Genomic DNA, 13,658 nt, shown 5'->3' with positions numbered 1-13,658 from the left:
TGATGAGAAGCCAATGGAAGAATTTCACAGGAGGGATATTTGTGGTTGTTGGCAATCTAATAACCAGTAATTTCAAAAAGCTGCTTTTCACCCCTATACCATATAACTTATTGACAAAGAAAAGTTTGAGACATTAATCTGGTTTCAAATTCAATAGCATATAATAGAACTTGTGACTGTGCATCAGCCAGGAGGAACAGGGAAGATTACATGTTGAGCTGCATTCGAACGCATCAATATGCTTTGGAATGTTAAATGCTTAATTTGAACAATAGATCATCATTAGTTTGTTCATCTCTAAAGTTCCATGGTAAAGTTCGGAGAAAAAACATAATTTCTCCACATGGTTAGCAGACCAAGGACCATCTTCCTACCTCATACTTCGAGAAACAAAAATTTAAGAAACTGGAACCCATAAAATGCCATCAATGTGAATAGAAAACCATGCAAACAGTTTGCTAACTATTCAGGTGCTACCAGAAAGCTGGCATTGTGTAAATTGGTGACCAGACAGACACTGGTATCCTAAATAAATAGTAAGAAGTCAAGCATCAGAAAACTTCATGTAGAGAAGCAAAATCTGTTTACTAAGGAGTTCATATCTTCCCTCCTGCTTTGGTGCAGATGCAGCTGTTTCCAAAGTGTCACAGAGGACTTTCAGCAGCCAGCAAGTGCAAACAGGACTGCATTGGAAAAAGAGGTGGAAAAGGCTGAGTCTGGAAAGATCAGCCAATTTTCTGCAGTAACTCACAGTATCAAAGAAAAAGCTTGTTTCTCCTTTCTGCTAATGGTCAGAATGCTTGGAGCTGACAAGTAAGTAGTTTTCTGAACAGCAGGAGAGCATGTATGAGGTGGGTTGTGGGGCAAGGGGGAAATGAGTCTGTTACCACTACATAAGATAACCACAGACTTTCTTACAGTGCAGTGCTCCTCTAACCTGCAGAGCCTCCCCAAGCACCACAACAGATGTGAGGCTAAGATAAAGGCATTTTATTTCTCATGATTTGTGCTATCTTCCTTCCTTTTGCTCTTCCTATCTCGGTATCTCTAAACCACAGCTATATGATTTATCTTGAGTTTTCTCTCCCCTTTTCATTTCTATTGCTTCTTTCTTTTTTTTGTTTGTTTTTTGTTTTCATATAAATATCCTCTGTGTAAACTGTTTTCTGACACCTATTTTGTTATGTTTCTCAATGACAAGAATCTGGAGGCAGATTTTGATTATTTTGTTTGCCTTCCTGATGTTAGTCATTGCCTTGCTGATTCTGAGACAGAGAAGCAAGCAGAAGAAAACAAAACTACCTTGCCACAAACTATTTCAGTAGCACGGTCAAATGTTATTTTGCTTATTTGGAAGTTCTCTTACTTGACAATGGAAAATGAAAATGAACAAAAAAACCCAAGAAACAACAACAAAAGACACAAAGAATTGCGTCCTTGCAAGTAAGAGTCAATTTGAATCACCCTGCAACCCCAATTCTTCACGTTATTGAAGTTAATTTTCCTACACAGTTATAATAGATTCATATTTTGTCAGATTCAGATTGCTAGTCTTTCTACTCTACAAATTAAACACAGCCAGCAGCTCATCTCCAGCACCATGTGAATGAAGTGGACATATCTGGGGCACAGATTTGAGAGGTGCCAAAACACAAATCCCTGTATGAGGCCTTCAGAGAAAAAATAACCCAGGAGAGGTAGGATGGAGAATAGTAAGAAGACTGGCTATTCCATTTAAAAATGGACAGTGACTAAAGACTCAGAGAATTCTGTGGACTGAATATAATTATAAGAAAGATAACAGTGTCCTCGATTTGAGCTGTCATGTTGTCTTTCAATAGGCATACGTTTTTAATCCAAAAAGTATAACCTACAGGAATGGGCATAATCCAGACTTCATGGTACTGAATATCTGCTGAGTGTGTCATAATCTAAAAAGTAAATTAGACAAAGGAGCTCTTTGCTTTTTTTTTTTTTTTTTACAACATTCTAAAGGTTAGTTGCTTGAACTACAGTAGCTGAGTATTTTGCCAGCAATCATTATGCTCAGACAAGTGATTCTTCAGTAGTAACCAGGTGTGGAGTTTCAGGGAAATAACATTTACTTTTGTGCAATACCCTGCAGTGAGTTCCTCTCGGATGATACTTTTGCAGCACCCCCATTCACTTGGTTTGAATGACATCTGCCAATACAGGTGTTAATCATACAAGGAATTATGGAAAACCTTCAATCTTCACAGTTATAGAATATTTTGGGCTGGAGAGGACTTTGGAGATCATCTACTTCCAACCCCTTGCTGGGGGCAGGGACACTACCCACTGGATAACTTGGCTTTCAACCCTTCCAATGGATGGAGCACCCACCTCTCTGGGCTGTCTGCGCCAGCACCTCACCATCCTCAGGCAGAAGAATTTCTTCCTAATATCTGATATCAACCCCTCCTCTTTTAGTTTAAAACTATTCTCTTGTCCTGAGAAAGCGTCTCTCGTATTTTCTGCTGACGCTTTTAGATACCAGAAGGCAAAACAGGGTCTCCGCGGAGCCTTCTCTTCTCCAGGCTGAACAAGCCCAGTTCCCTCACCCCTCCCCTATAGGGGTGGTGCTCCAACCCTCTGATCCTCTCCATGGCCCTCGTCTGGGCCTGCTCCTGTCCTTGTGCTGGGCACCTGAATGCAGTACTCCAGGAAGGGGACAGGGACAGTATGAACAAAATAAACGAACAGGTTCTTGAAACAACAAGGGTTTTATGCAAGCCAAATGTGACATTTTACTGGAGCACAGTGATGCGAAAAAAAAAGTACACTGTTTTTGTATTAGTAACCCATTGTGACACTGCACTCCAAAAATGCTACTACATTCACCACAGGCTTCTTGTTTTAGGAAGAAAAGCACACTTACGTCTTTTCTGTTTTCAGTTGTCCAGTACTAGAGACAAAAAAATCCCACTAATCCCTACAAGAATACTTGTGTGAAGGCTATTTCTCATTCTCCTATCAGAAAGAAAAGAAAGTGGATCCTGAATTCAATTGTTCTGATACAAGACAAACAAGTTCTAAAAAAGCTGGGAAAATCAATGAAAAAAAGATCATTAATGTATGTTCTATCCATTCTGAGATTTGCATATCTGATTTAAGTCTAACTCCAGCAGTACCCACCTTCACTCTCATTGGATCATGTTTAATGTTGAGCTGCTGGTCAGCTCTCATGAGCATCTTGCAAGCCAAACACTTAGTAGCATTATGCCTAGTACAATTTCTTCACCATTAACTTACTGCATTCTTGAGCTTTTGAAAAGTACTTACAAGCCAAATGACTACCACTGATGCATGGGTTGTGATAAGCTTAAAGTACTACCATTGCAGCATTTTAAGATACTCAATAAAGGCTTGACGTGTTTTCAAGTAACTTTGACTCCATACCACTTCCCTGGAAAATTTCCAGAAATACTGAGTGAGCAGAATTCTAGACAGAAAAGACTGGAAGACAGTAATCTTGGAAGTTTACTCTAACTTTGTTTTGTAGATCCTCAGAGTATGACGTTACAACTGCTTTCAATTTTCCATTCTGCTCAGAATTAGTATCGGCTGTTTATTTATCTTTACCATCAATACAAATTCACAGGCTTGTCCTGCAGTCTTATGATCAGCTGAAAGGAGCACCTTCTCTTACGCGTTGCATCGTCTTAAAATTGTTAACATCAATACACTCCATTGATGAATTCAGTGTATCATTAAAAAGACACTACAGACAAAGCAGCATCTCCTAGGTTAATGCTATGCATTTCAGAAAAATATTGAACTGTCCCAGTATTTTCTTCCCAATAGAAGATATGATTAGCTCCTGCAAATGCATTTTCTACTCAAAGAGAATGCCTGCCCTTACAACTATCTAATGCTCTTCACCAAATGACTGACTTTTCCTCCTCCTTTGATTACCAGAATTTTTCCAAGTTGTTGTTTTTTTTTGTTTTTTTTTTTGCTATTTTCAAAGTGGAGAGTGCTGAACTCTACCAGTCCAGTAGGATCATGCAAGTAATTTTAGTCCTTCAGAAACTCTGAGACTGTAGGTGTCTTTTGACTATGAGTATTAATGCAATGGTAATTTCAGTTGAAAAGAATGTCTGTAAAAAAGTAAATAAGAATTACAAAAGAGTTTACCACAAGTAATTATCTATGGATCCTTATTACCATCTTCAGAGTCCTTTCCTCGGTGTTGTTCAGCCTTTGATGCAATCTCAAATTGTTATAAATGCTACTTGTAAGAAATAGCAAACAGACACAAAGACAGAGCTTAATATTTCACAATGAATATCCCCTTTATTACTGTGATCACAAAAACATGATTTTTACAGGAATGTTTAAGTGAACATTAATCGAAGCAATTAAATTGTTTCACAAAGATCAGATAAACTACAGAACACTGTATCATAAAGAACAAAAATACCAGGTTTCTGGCCTTGCAGTGCACATTCTAGTGCAAGTATTAAGACACAATAGTGTTCAATTCAGCAATGTATTGCAGAACATCATGCCACAGTCCACTTCAATGAGGGTCAGGACGTGCAGCTTGTTAATAAAATGCTGTAGTTTATAAAAAAAGCCACATGTTAATTCATAAAATATATTGTGGTTTATTTGGATGATTTAAAGTGATTTCACTGTGGAATTTAATTTTATCCAGGAGAAACATACAGAATGTCTTCTCATTTAGAATATTCTTCTTTTAGGCAATGGCTTTGGCTTCAGGTAGGAATGCCTCCCAGTATTTAATTAGCTTAAAGAAAAAAAAAAAAGAATCACTACATAGCTAAATGCTGGAAAACAAATATACCTTCCTCCTCTTGTGTTAAACTTTCTCTTCTGGATGAGGTAAGAACACAGATGCTGAATATTACCCACTCTCATTATTACATGATGCAAAAAAAACGTTTTAAAAATATGTAAGTCTGGTTAACAGTCATTATTACACATTGAGCAGAGTACTACAGAATACACTTACAGAGAATGGGTTTGCAAGGTTCATTTGCTACTTTTATCTCTAACGTGCATCACGTTTTTGTTGCTCAATTTAAAAAAGGCTGAAATGTTAGCAAATACTCTTCAGGGAACAAAGTCTGTTTCTGAGTCACTGAAAACAACTTTACTGCTTTACAATATTCAGTAATACATTAAACTTTTAAAAAGAGCAATAAGCATTTGAGTATTCCAGTCTCTTCAGTAGGTCTAAGTACATATTTAGAATTTACTCCACTGTTAAAGAGCAAGCATTTGAGTTTCAGAAAAACAGACAAGACCCTCCCCACACCCTCTTCCCCTAACAGGAGCTTCTCCCCTGCTTCTCTTAGATAAGAGCTGTGCAAGGAAGCCCAGTAACAGCTGGGAACCTGAAGCCACCGTTTTCTTCAGTAGAGCACTACTGGAAGTAGTTGAAAGACTGTCTCTTGTAATAATGGTATGTAACATTCTAAACATTAACATGTATGAAACTTAAAATTTTTCTTACCTGCTGTTGTGTTTGCACTAATGACTCTAAGTACTTGATAATAACAGTTTTAAAGTCTTTCACTCGTTCCTTCTGTTAACAAATAAATTATAGCATATTATCCTCTTTATCAATTTTACTTTGAATGTCAATATCATCTAAAGTAAAACTATCATTTATTTAGACAAAATTATACATGCCTCAAATCTTCCCACTTCCTTGCGAATCGTTTTGGAGATCTGTTCAAAATCTTTTTCCCCTTGTTGAACTTTTGTCTCCCACTGGCAAAGGAAAGACATGCAGAGATGAGACTTTGTGTTTCCCACACAGTCAATCAGTATGTGAACTTCCTAGTAAGTTAACAACATTAATTCAGGAAATGAAAAGGACCTATTCATCCTTTGGACAAATAACGACTTCTACATAACAGTTTGCAGAATACGATGACATCAGATCAAACAATGGCATCTAACATAATGACATCTGTAGATGACAAAAACATCTCAGAATTGTTACGAATAAAAGCTTAATAAAATCGATTTTAGAGATTCTTTAGCAAAAGAAAAGGATCCCTACAGCTTTTTTAGATATTATTTGCAGGTGCTGCTATAACAGAAACCTCAATCTGTAAGCTTTCTGTGACTGCCTACCCAACTGAAGGTAGAAGAGTCTCAGAAGTCAGTTTCCTGTACTTTCCTAGTCCCAGAATAAGTGATTAAATCTTTCTCTCTGCCTACAGTCATACATATGCTTATCTTTGCGTCAGAAATTACAAGCTCACAATGCTGCATTTTTTGGTCTTCCAGTTAGGATGCAAGTTGCTTGGGACAATCAAAACAACAGTGTCTGTTTCAGAGGTGACTAACGAGACAGGAAGAATAAAAAAGCTATTAAGGATAAGAATATAGAAGAAAAATTAAGAGAAAATGCTGTTACAGCTTGGGGTTTTTGTCATAATGGGAGCGTGGCATTTACACAACAGTACTACACCACAGTAGGTTGTATTTATCCTTAGTTTATACCAAAACACATCTAGCCACATAATAAGATTATCATCAAACATTATCTTGTAACTAGTAGGCTTTCTTTTGCATTTACTTTAACACAATTATTTATATTATTAATTTATAGCATCCGTATAGATACACTGTGAAAAAAGTTATCTGCTGCCTGACACTGCAGATACAGTTAACTGGTATTTCAAATGCCACCTTACAAACTGAACCATAGAAGCTAACATATCCAATTAACAGTTATCTTCTTCAGAAAAAGGCCAGGAGGCAACACATTTCTGTCAGTGGTGCTGTATATCCATAAAAACATCTTGTGCTGCATTATCAAGTTATTGTCGTGTTACGAGATGAACCTGTTCCAGTCAGCATCTGGACATTTATATTTTTGGTTCACATTTATTCAGAAACTCCTTATGTTCAGATTCACATTTACAAAGCCGCACATTATGTCATAACTGGATTTGCTTCAAGGAAACACAACCTTAGGAGTTATCTAATAACTGAAACAACACAAAGCTCGGACAAGGGAAGGGTACACAGACTGTCTGTTTTGATCTACCACTGCAACTAGAGCTGTAGGAGACTTCAATGTCTGACTCTGTATGGACCCCTATCCTGGCTTTGCCACGTCCAGGTACCATGTTTAACACAAATTATCACTGAATGATGATCTGTCATGTTATAGTTTCCATCAAAGAGGAATTTCCCATTTTCAATAGTGGTATTTTTGGAAATACTCTTTTATTACTTTTTTCCAGCAAAAAACAACTCAGTTTACGAAGTCCAATCCGTGTAGTTTTCTATTTTGCAATGTCTCTGCCAGAAGAATTATCACTACAGAATCAGCAACTTTGAATCTGTTTCAATGGTAGCCATTTTCTGTTCACATATTCCAACTGAGGGTTTACTAACAACCTTCTTTAGTCATAAACTAAACAGGAAAAGTACATCCTTCAGGAACAACACCATTAATTCTTTTCATGCTGGAACTAAGAAAGGATCACTGGCTATTTCTTACTACTCTAAATATTCAAGAAAATTTTGGTCAAGGAATGACATCACTTGTACTGTGAACAGATGAATGACATCAAGAATACCAACCAGAAAGAATATGCTCACATAAGACTCACACTAAGTTTTCCCAGTAAACAAGGGCTTTTTTAAAGAAAAAGAAAAAGCCAAATTAATGGGAAACTTCAACGCCATATGCAAAATACACTGAAATATAGAAACAACAAAGCAGCTTGTGATTAGTGACCAATGAGGAAGCCAAACAAAATATCTGCATAACAGGGTTTGAAATCTAACGTTCTCCCATTATTTAATGAGAGAATACTGTTGCATAATCAGAATGCATTAATGTTAAATAATTAAGTTGTCCTACCTCTTCAATTTCCTTAGTGAAGCATGATAGAAAAAGTTTATAAATTATGACACTTCAACATGTAAGACTTATTTTTACTGAAATCACACCATATATACATACAAATATATATGGGTAGATAAACGCTGCACAATAAAGCAAAACATGGGAACAGTTCTCCATTATTTTTTTGTGGGGTTTTTTTTGTATGAAATTTTAGCATCTTAGTGAAGATGTTCCTGTTTCTATCCAAGTCATTTGTTAAAATGTAAATGCAATTCAACTTGTCCATTTTTCCCTCCTCCCATTTCCCAGACTCCGTAGAGACATCTTTCGACTGCCTTCCACATCTTACAATGCGTAGAAATTGTGCATATCTTTAAAATAAATTTCAACAATTTCAGTAAATATGGCAGACAGCAAATGAGTAAGCAGTTCTTAAATAAAAATGGTATAAAGTAGTGCATTGATGCAGAATGAATGAGTTAAAGCAGAAAGTCTGATCACCAAAATAATGTTTGATAACATTACCTCTTTTATCTCATCTTTAGCTTGCTGCAACTTGTCAGGTTTGTTGGCAAGCTGGAGCTTTGCTTCAGCTTCACGTTTTTTTTGTAAAGTAACCTGAGCATCTTGCCACTTCTGCCAGCATTTCATTCGGTGATCAAACACACCCTGTGAGAATGAAGGAATTTATTAAACATCTGGAAATGTAACAGTTATTTAAATTTTTTGTAGGATAAGGTGTTTCTGAATAAAACTAGAAGAATTATTTTCAAACTTCACTGTGTCTAACACGTCTACTTGCATTTCACTTAACAGCATGGCTGCACAGCTAAATACGATCTATAAATAACAGAAGGCATTCAACAAGCCTCTTCGGAGTGGACAGTGCCCCATAGTACATTGTGTACCTCATTCCAACAAAACATTACCAAAGCAACCAAAGGGGGTGGAAATGTAGAAAGGGAGGAGAGAGAAAAGATTATTTTGACAAGTGCAGAGGTAATTCTGGATAAAATTCTCAGACATCCCTTTCCATTTCAAAACCTAATTATATTATACAGTATGACTAACAACAGAACCCGATGCTTTCTGTAATGACACATATATCCGAAATCTATATTTGTTTCATATTTAAGGAAGCTTCTGGCTAACCAACAAGCGTGGCCAAAACACACTCTTGCTTAGACTTCACAGCATATAGCTTGCTCTAAAACCATATATTTAGACAGCTGGACTAGATGATCTTATAGGTCGTTTCCAACCTTGTGATTCTACGATCCTATATACAATTAGTACTGCTTAAAGAAGATATTCACCAATTACTTTTTTTCTGCATCCTATAAATTCCTCCCAATTGTAACACTAGAATAATTGATCACTAATTTATTTATTTTACTCAGAATGAAAGGCAAAAGCTTTGTGTCAACTGTGTAAAAAATGTACATATACACACAAACATTCATTTTCTTTGAACGTACAAGTTGAGGATTGTGACTTTAAACACAAAATTAGCTCTTTTTTGGCCAGTACTCACTTTTACTGCAGCAATGAGACGAATATAATCACCAAGCAGCTCTGAGAACATGTAGAAATCAGCAAAAGCTTGTTCTTGATGCAATTGATCTATCTTCTCCTCAACTTCTGCAAGCTGAGACAAAGCCCTAGATAGAGCAGTGTGGTCCTCAGAGTTACCTAACATGGCAGCACTTTTAGCAAAGGCAGCTGTGTTGGCTGAAAGTTCTAAAATACAGAAACAACATTCAGTGCAATGTAGTCGACTTACATTACTTTGCAGCACAGATCAACACAACAGAGCCTCAGCCCTAATGCAGTCCTCATGAACTTCATTCCAAATGAAAAACAGAAGATGTACTTCCTAAAGCTCATGATAGAATACAGAAGGCATTCACAATGAAACCATATTTAGGAGAACACAGTGCACAGAATTCTCCATCAGTAAATGTTTTGCTGACCCTGTTATCATCTCTATCGGGAGACATGGAAAAAAATGTTACTTCATTATAAACAAAATGCCTGGTTCAGGAAAAGTCCAAGCGTACAGAACCAAAGCCAAGTCACCTTGAGAGCAACTTCAAACCAACCTCAGCTGGTCTAAAGCACTGTTAAGAGTTGGAAAATCCTATGTATTTCACAAGAACACCACCACCACAAGTGAATTTATTTTTGTTGGACTGCCCTATTGACTAAAGTTCTTCTAATTGTACATAATGTAACACACTGCTATCTTTTGACACTTCATAGAGGAAAAAAAAATAAATACAACAAAATAATACAATATATACCTGAGTGGCTGGCTGGTATCTATGAAACTGAAGTTCTCAGCTTATTTACTACTAAGTATAAGGCAATTGTTTCATCAAATCCCATGCAAGTCATCTTGCACAAAGTTAACTCCTATAAAGGACCTTTGAATATATATTTTTATCCAAAATACTTAAGAATTGAAAGTGCAAGCTCGTTTGCAACTCTACAGCTTTTGTAGAATCCTTAGAAGCAGAAATGTTTGCAGAAGAAAAAACATCTTCAGATATGTGATATTCATATTTAAATAATTTCTTTAAAATTAAACAAACACTTTCTCAAATCAACAGAAAAAAATCACGTCAATTTTCCAATTGAATTACTCCTTAAAATACTATTCAAGCTTGAGGTCATCTGCCCAAAGATTCTTCATGTCCGTGTTTTTTACACTACAGAGAACAGTTCATAGTAGTATAAGGAAGATGCAGCTCTGTGTACTTTTGAAAGTACAGAGTTGAAACATAATCTATAAATTTTAACATAGCACAGTAACCAAAAGGCATATTTATAGCTTTGCACTGCAAACAGAAGTGGTTTTGTTGTTTTGTTTTTATGTAATGGAAAGCAATCTTTGACAAAACAGCTACAAAGGTGGTCAAGACATAAACTTGTAGGCTTCCCTCTAATACAAATAAATCCAAAGTTGATATTTTTAGAATATCTTTTCAGTAAAGTTTACCTGAACAGCAGCTTGATGATGTATCATTATGTGAATCAAATATATAACAGAAAATGCCTATTTAAGAGCTTAAACTCATTTAGCAGAGCAGTACAGAAACATACAACGCTTGAATGGATTTATGCAGTAACTTTTTGCTCAGAAAGAATTTACTCTTGCCATGAGATCTAGAGATACATTTATATATGCCTACTGCAGTAGAATCCTTGCTAGGAATGGTATTAGAACTCTGCAAGAAAAGAAAAAAAACTATACCAGATCAATATAGTAACTTTCAAGTTCAACAGAAGGGATGGCTGATATTCTAGAGAGAATTAAAATTAATAGCAGGTATATCGAATTGATACAGCAGTTTACAGTAAAAGCTACAATTACAAGATTTTTGCATTAAAATTTCCTGCATAACTGTACTCATTAGTCAAGAGTTCTGACACAATAAGTTCTCCTTTCATCACCATTTCCTAAACTTAAGTTCATGTAAGCACATGAAAGAGAAGCTACCTTTTCTGTGGCAGACTAATGCTTCAACGCTGGCATGAAGTTTTCTAAGTTGCTGATCCAGATTCTCAAATTGCTGCTGTTTTTCTTCAAACCACTGACAAAAGATGAAAGAACCAAGCATTACAAATTAGATTACCAACAACATTTCTTGTTTAAAGAAGCAAATTATACATGTACTGCCACGGTGGTCAACTGATACAGCTAAGAATCCAAGCCAATAAGCAAATTAATAACCCATTTTCTACTTCTACAGCCTTAAAATGCAATTGTTGAGCCTCATTAATTTGTCTCATTATTCAAGTCGAAAATTCAGCTCTTACTGCATCCGATTCATTCATCTTGATTGTCATTTTGTTGACAGCGTCGGCAGCCTTGTTCACCATCCTCAATATTCCTGCTCCACTCAGAGCTTGGGTGTTAACCGCTCTCGGCAGCTGGAATTGAATGACAAATAAGAGCAAACAGACTGGTTAAAAGGATGGAGGCTTAAAGGGGCACAAGGGGGAAAGAAAAGGATATAGTGCTTTCTTCAGTCCTATGTGTTTCAATATAGTGGAATCTAATTTCTTGGATTTACTACTTTTACATTCTCAGAGGAAAACTTAAAAATATAGACTATTTACTTTTCTTCTACATCTTTACATTTAAATGGAACAATCAGCCAACTTGTCCGAAGTTATTATGAACTAGCTAAAGGTCCTAACTAGCCACCTATATGCAACAGAGAATAAGCTGCTACAGGAAGAGCAATGTTTACAATTAGAAGGAAGAAATTTGTCAAACACTTCATCATAATGCAAGATTTGCACTGTATAGTAATCATAAAGGATGGATATATTTTTCCACCTACCTCATGATTATTGGGAGAACCGTGCATTTGTTTAGATATGCAGAGGGTAAGCTAACAAATATTAGCATTACTCAAGTTAGTCTAAAGATGCTGTACAAGGTGGGCCCCCACATCAGACTTTTCACATGTAACAATTTGTCTGCTAGTACAGTTGGCAAATCCACTACACACATAACTAAAATACTAACATTATCCAAAAGACAATTCAGCGTTACAGCAAATCCACTTTGCACGTGTATAAAGATACCATATGTCTTTAGCAATATATTTAATTTTGTAGGTATCAGGCTGATAGCACTGGTGGCTGAAGTTCTCTATGCACAAAACATCTAGGTTGTTCAGTAGCACTGCAAGCAGGTTCACATTATCACACTGACAAATGTCAAGAAGGACTCACAGAGGCAAGAAACCTGTTTCCAAGGCTATTAAATTCTTAACCTTACTTAACTATTAGCAACATCAATTACAGATAGCGACCGTGTGCACAAGCGTTAACTAGAAATGTAGAGACCAACTAACTCAAGAAGAAACTGTGCAGCAGATAGCTTTTGGTCGCTGTAAGCCTAACTTCTCTCAGATGTACACACACACCATTTCCTAAGTATCCTTCTATTATTCTGTACTATGTACCACTGTATGATGAAGGGTGCAATCCAATTCTACATTAGATTAATCTAGCAGATTAGGTCTCAGCAGAAAGAGAATACATTAGTTTGTATGTCACAGTATCCAAAAATAAATAGAACATGAAAAAACTTAAAATACCTCAGAATTTTCCAAGAACTGCCTTAAATCTGGATCCTGTAACAAGGTTGGGTGTTTTACTGTTCGTTGTAGATACCTGTGATTTAAAAATTAAAATATTAGATAACAGATTGAATGTGTCTGACAGCAATGAAAAATTCCATCTACAAAGCTTTACAATGCAGGAAGAACACAGTGTCCCATATTACCTAATGGGACTTCAATACTTGTAAAGTCACCCCTAACATGTCAGGGAATAGTTCAGGCTCCATACTGCTTCAATCCTTTGCCTCCCTACTGAATGTTCATATCGTATTTCTGCATTCTGCCACCTTCCTTCAACATATACGTAGGTTAAGAGCTACATAGGCTAGCACCACTAAGCAGTTTAAACATTCAGTGAGGTCTTAGTCTAGTAAGATAGACACAAAACCTGAAACTTCTGATACAATGCAGCCACACACACTGCATATCATACCATAACACACCAAAGTAGCTGGTTGCTAACTTAGCTTAGGTGGGACTTACTCTAACTGTGCGTTTCACAGTGTCAAAATATTATATTTCATATTTTCATCAATAAAACGAAATCCTCCTGCTCCAATAACAGGCAATTTTAGACCAGAAAAACAATTTAAGAGAGAAGAAAAAAGATTAAATGCTTTAAATATTCTTATATAATAGAGTATACATAGGAT

The 13,658-nt window shown here is 36.3% G+C and overlaps 1 protein-coding gene across 2 annotated transcripts in view; it reads right to left on the bottom strand.

Moving 5' to 3' along the window:
• Positions 1 to 4,291: 4,291 nt before the first annotated feature.
• The window catches only part of SNX2 (sorting nexin 2), a 34,596-nt gene continuing 25,229 nt past the window's right edge, over positions 4,292 to 13,658 (bottom strand). For both annotated transcript variants that reach the window (XM_042829425.1, XM_042829426.1), the window contains exons 8-15: positions 12,982 to 13,057; positions 11,687 to 11,800; positions 11,367 to 11,460; positions 9,399 to 9,604; positions 8,390 to 8,533; positions 5,683 to 5,763; positions 5,504 to 5,575; positions 4,292 to 4,774 (exon numbers count right to left, since the gene is read on the bottom strand). In XM_042829425.1, coding sequence (XP_042685359.1) covers positions 4,724 to 4,774; positions 5,504 to 5,575; positions 5,683 to 5,763; positions 8,390 to 8,533; positions 9,399 to 9,604; positions 11,367 to 11,460; positions 11,687 to 11,800; positions 12,982 to 13,057 — 838 coding nt within the window. In that variant the 3' untranslated portion in view covers positions 4,292 to 4,723. The remainder of the gene's footprint in view (positions 4,775 to 5,503; positions 5,576 to 5,682; positions 5,764 to 8,389; positions 8,534 to 9,398; positions 9,605 to 11,366; positions 11,461 to 11,686; positions 11,801 to 12,981; positions 13,058 to 13,658) is intronic.

This window comes from Centrocercus urophasianus, unplaced genomic scaffold (assembly GCF_019232065.1).
Source record: "Centrocercus urophasianus isolate 14NV4802_14NV808 unplaced genomic scaffold, USGS_Curo_1.0 seq_31, whole genome shotgun sequence".
Classification (NCBI taxonomy): domain Eukaryota; kingdom Metazoa; phylum Chordata; class Aves; order Galliformes; family Phasianidae; genus Centrocercus; species Centrocercus urophasianus.
This window is presented reverse-complemented; position numbering and strand designations above follow the sequence as displayed.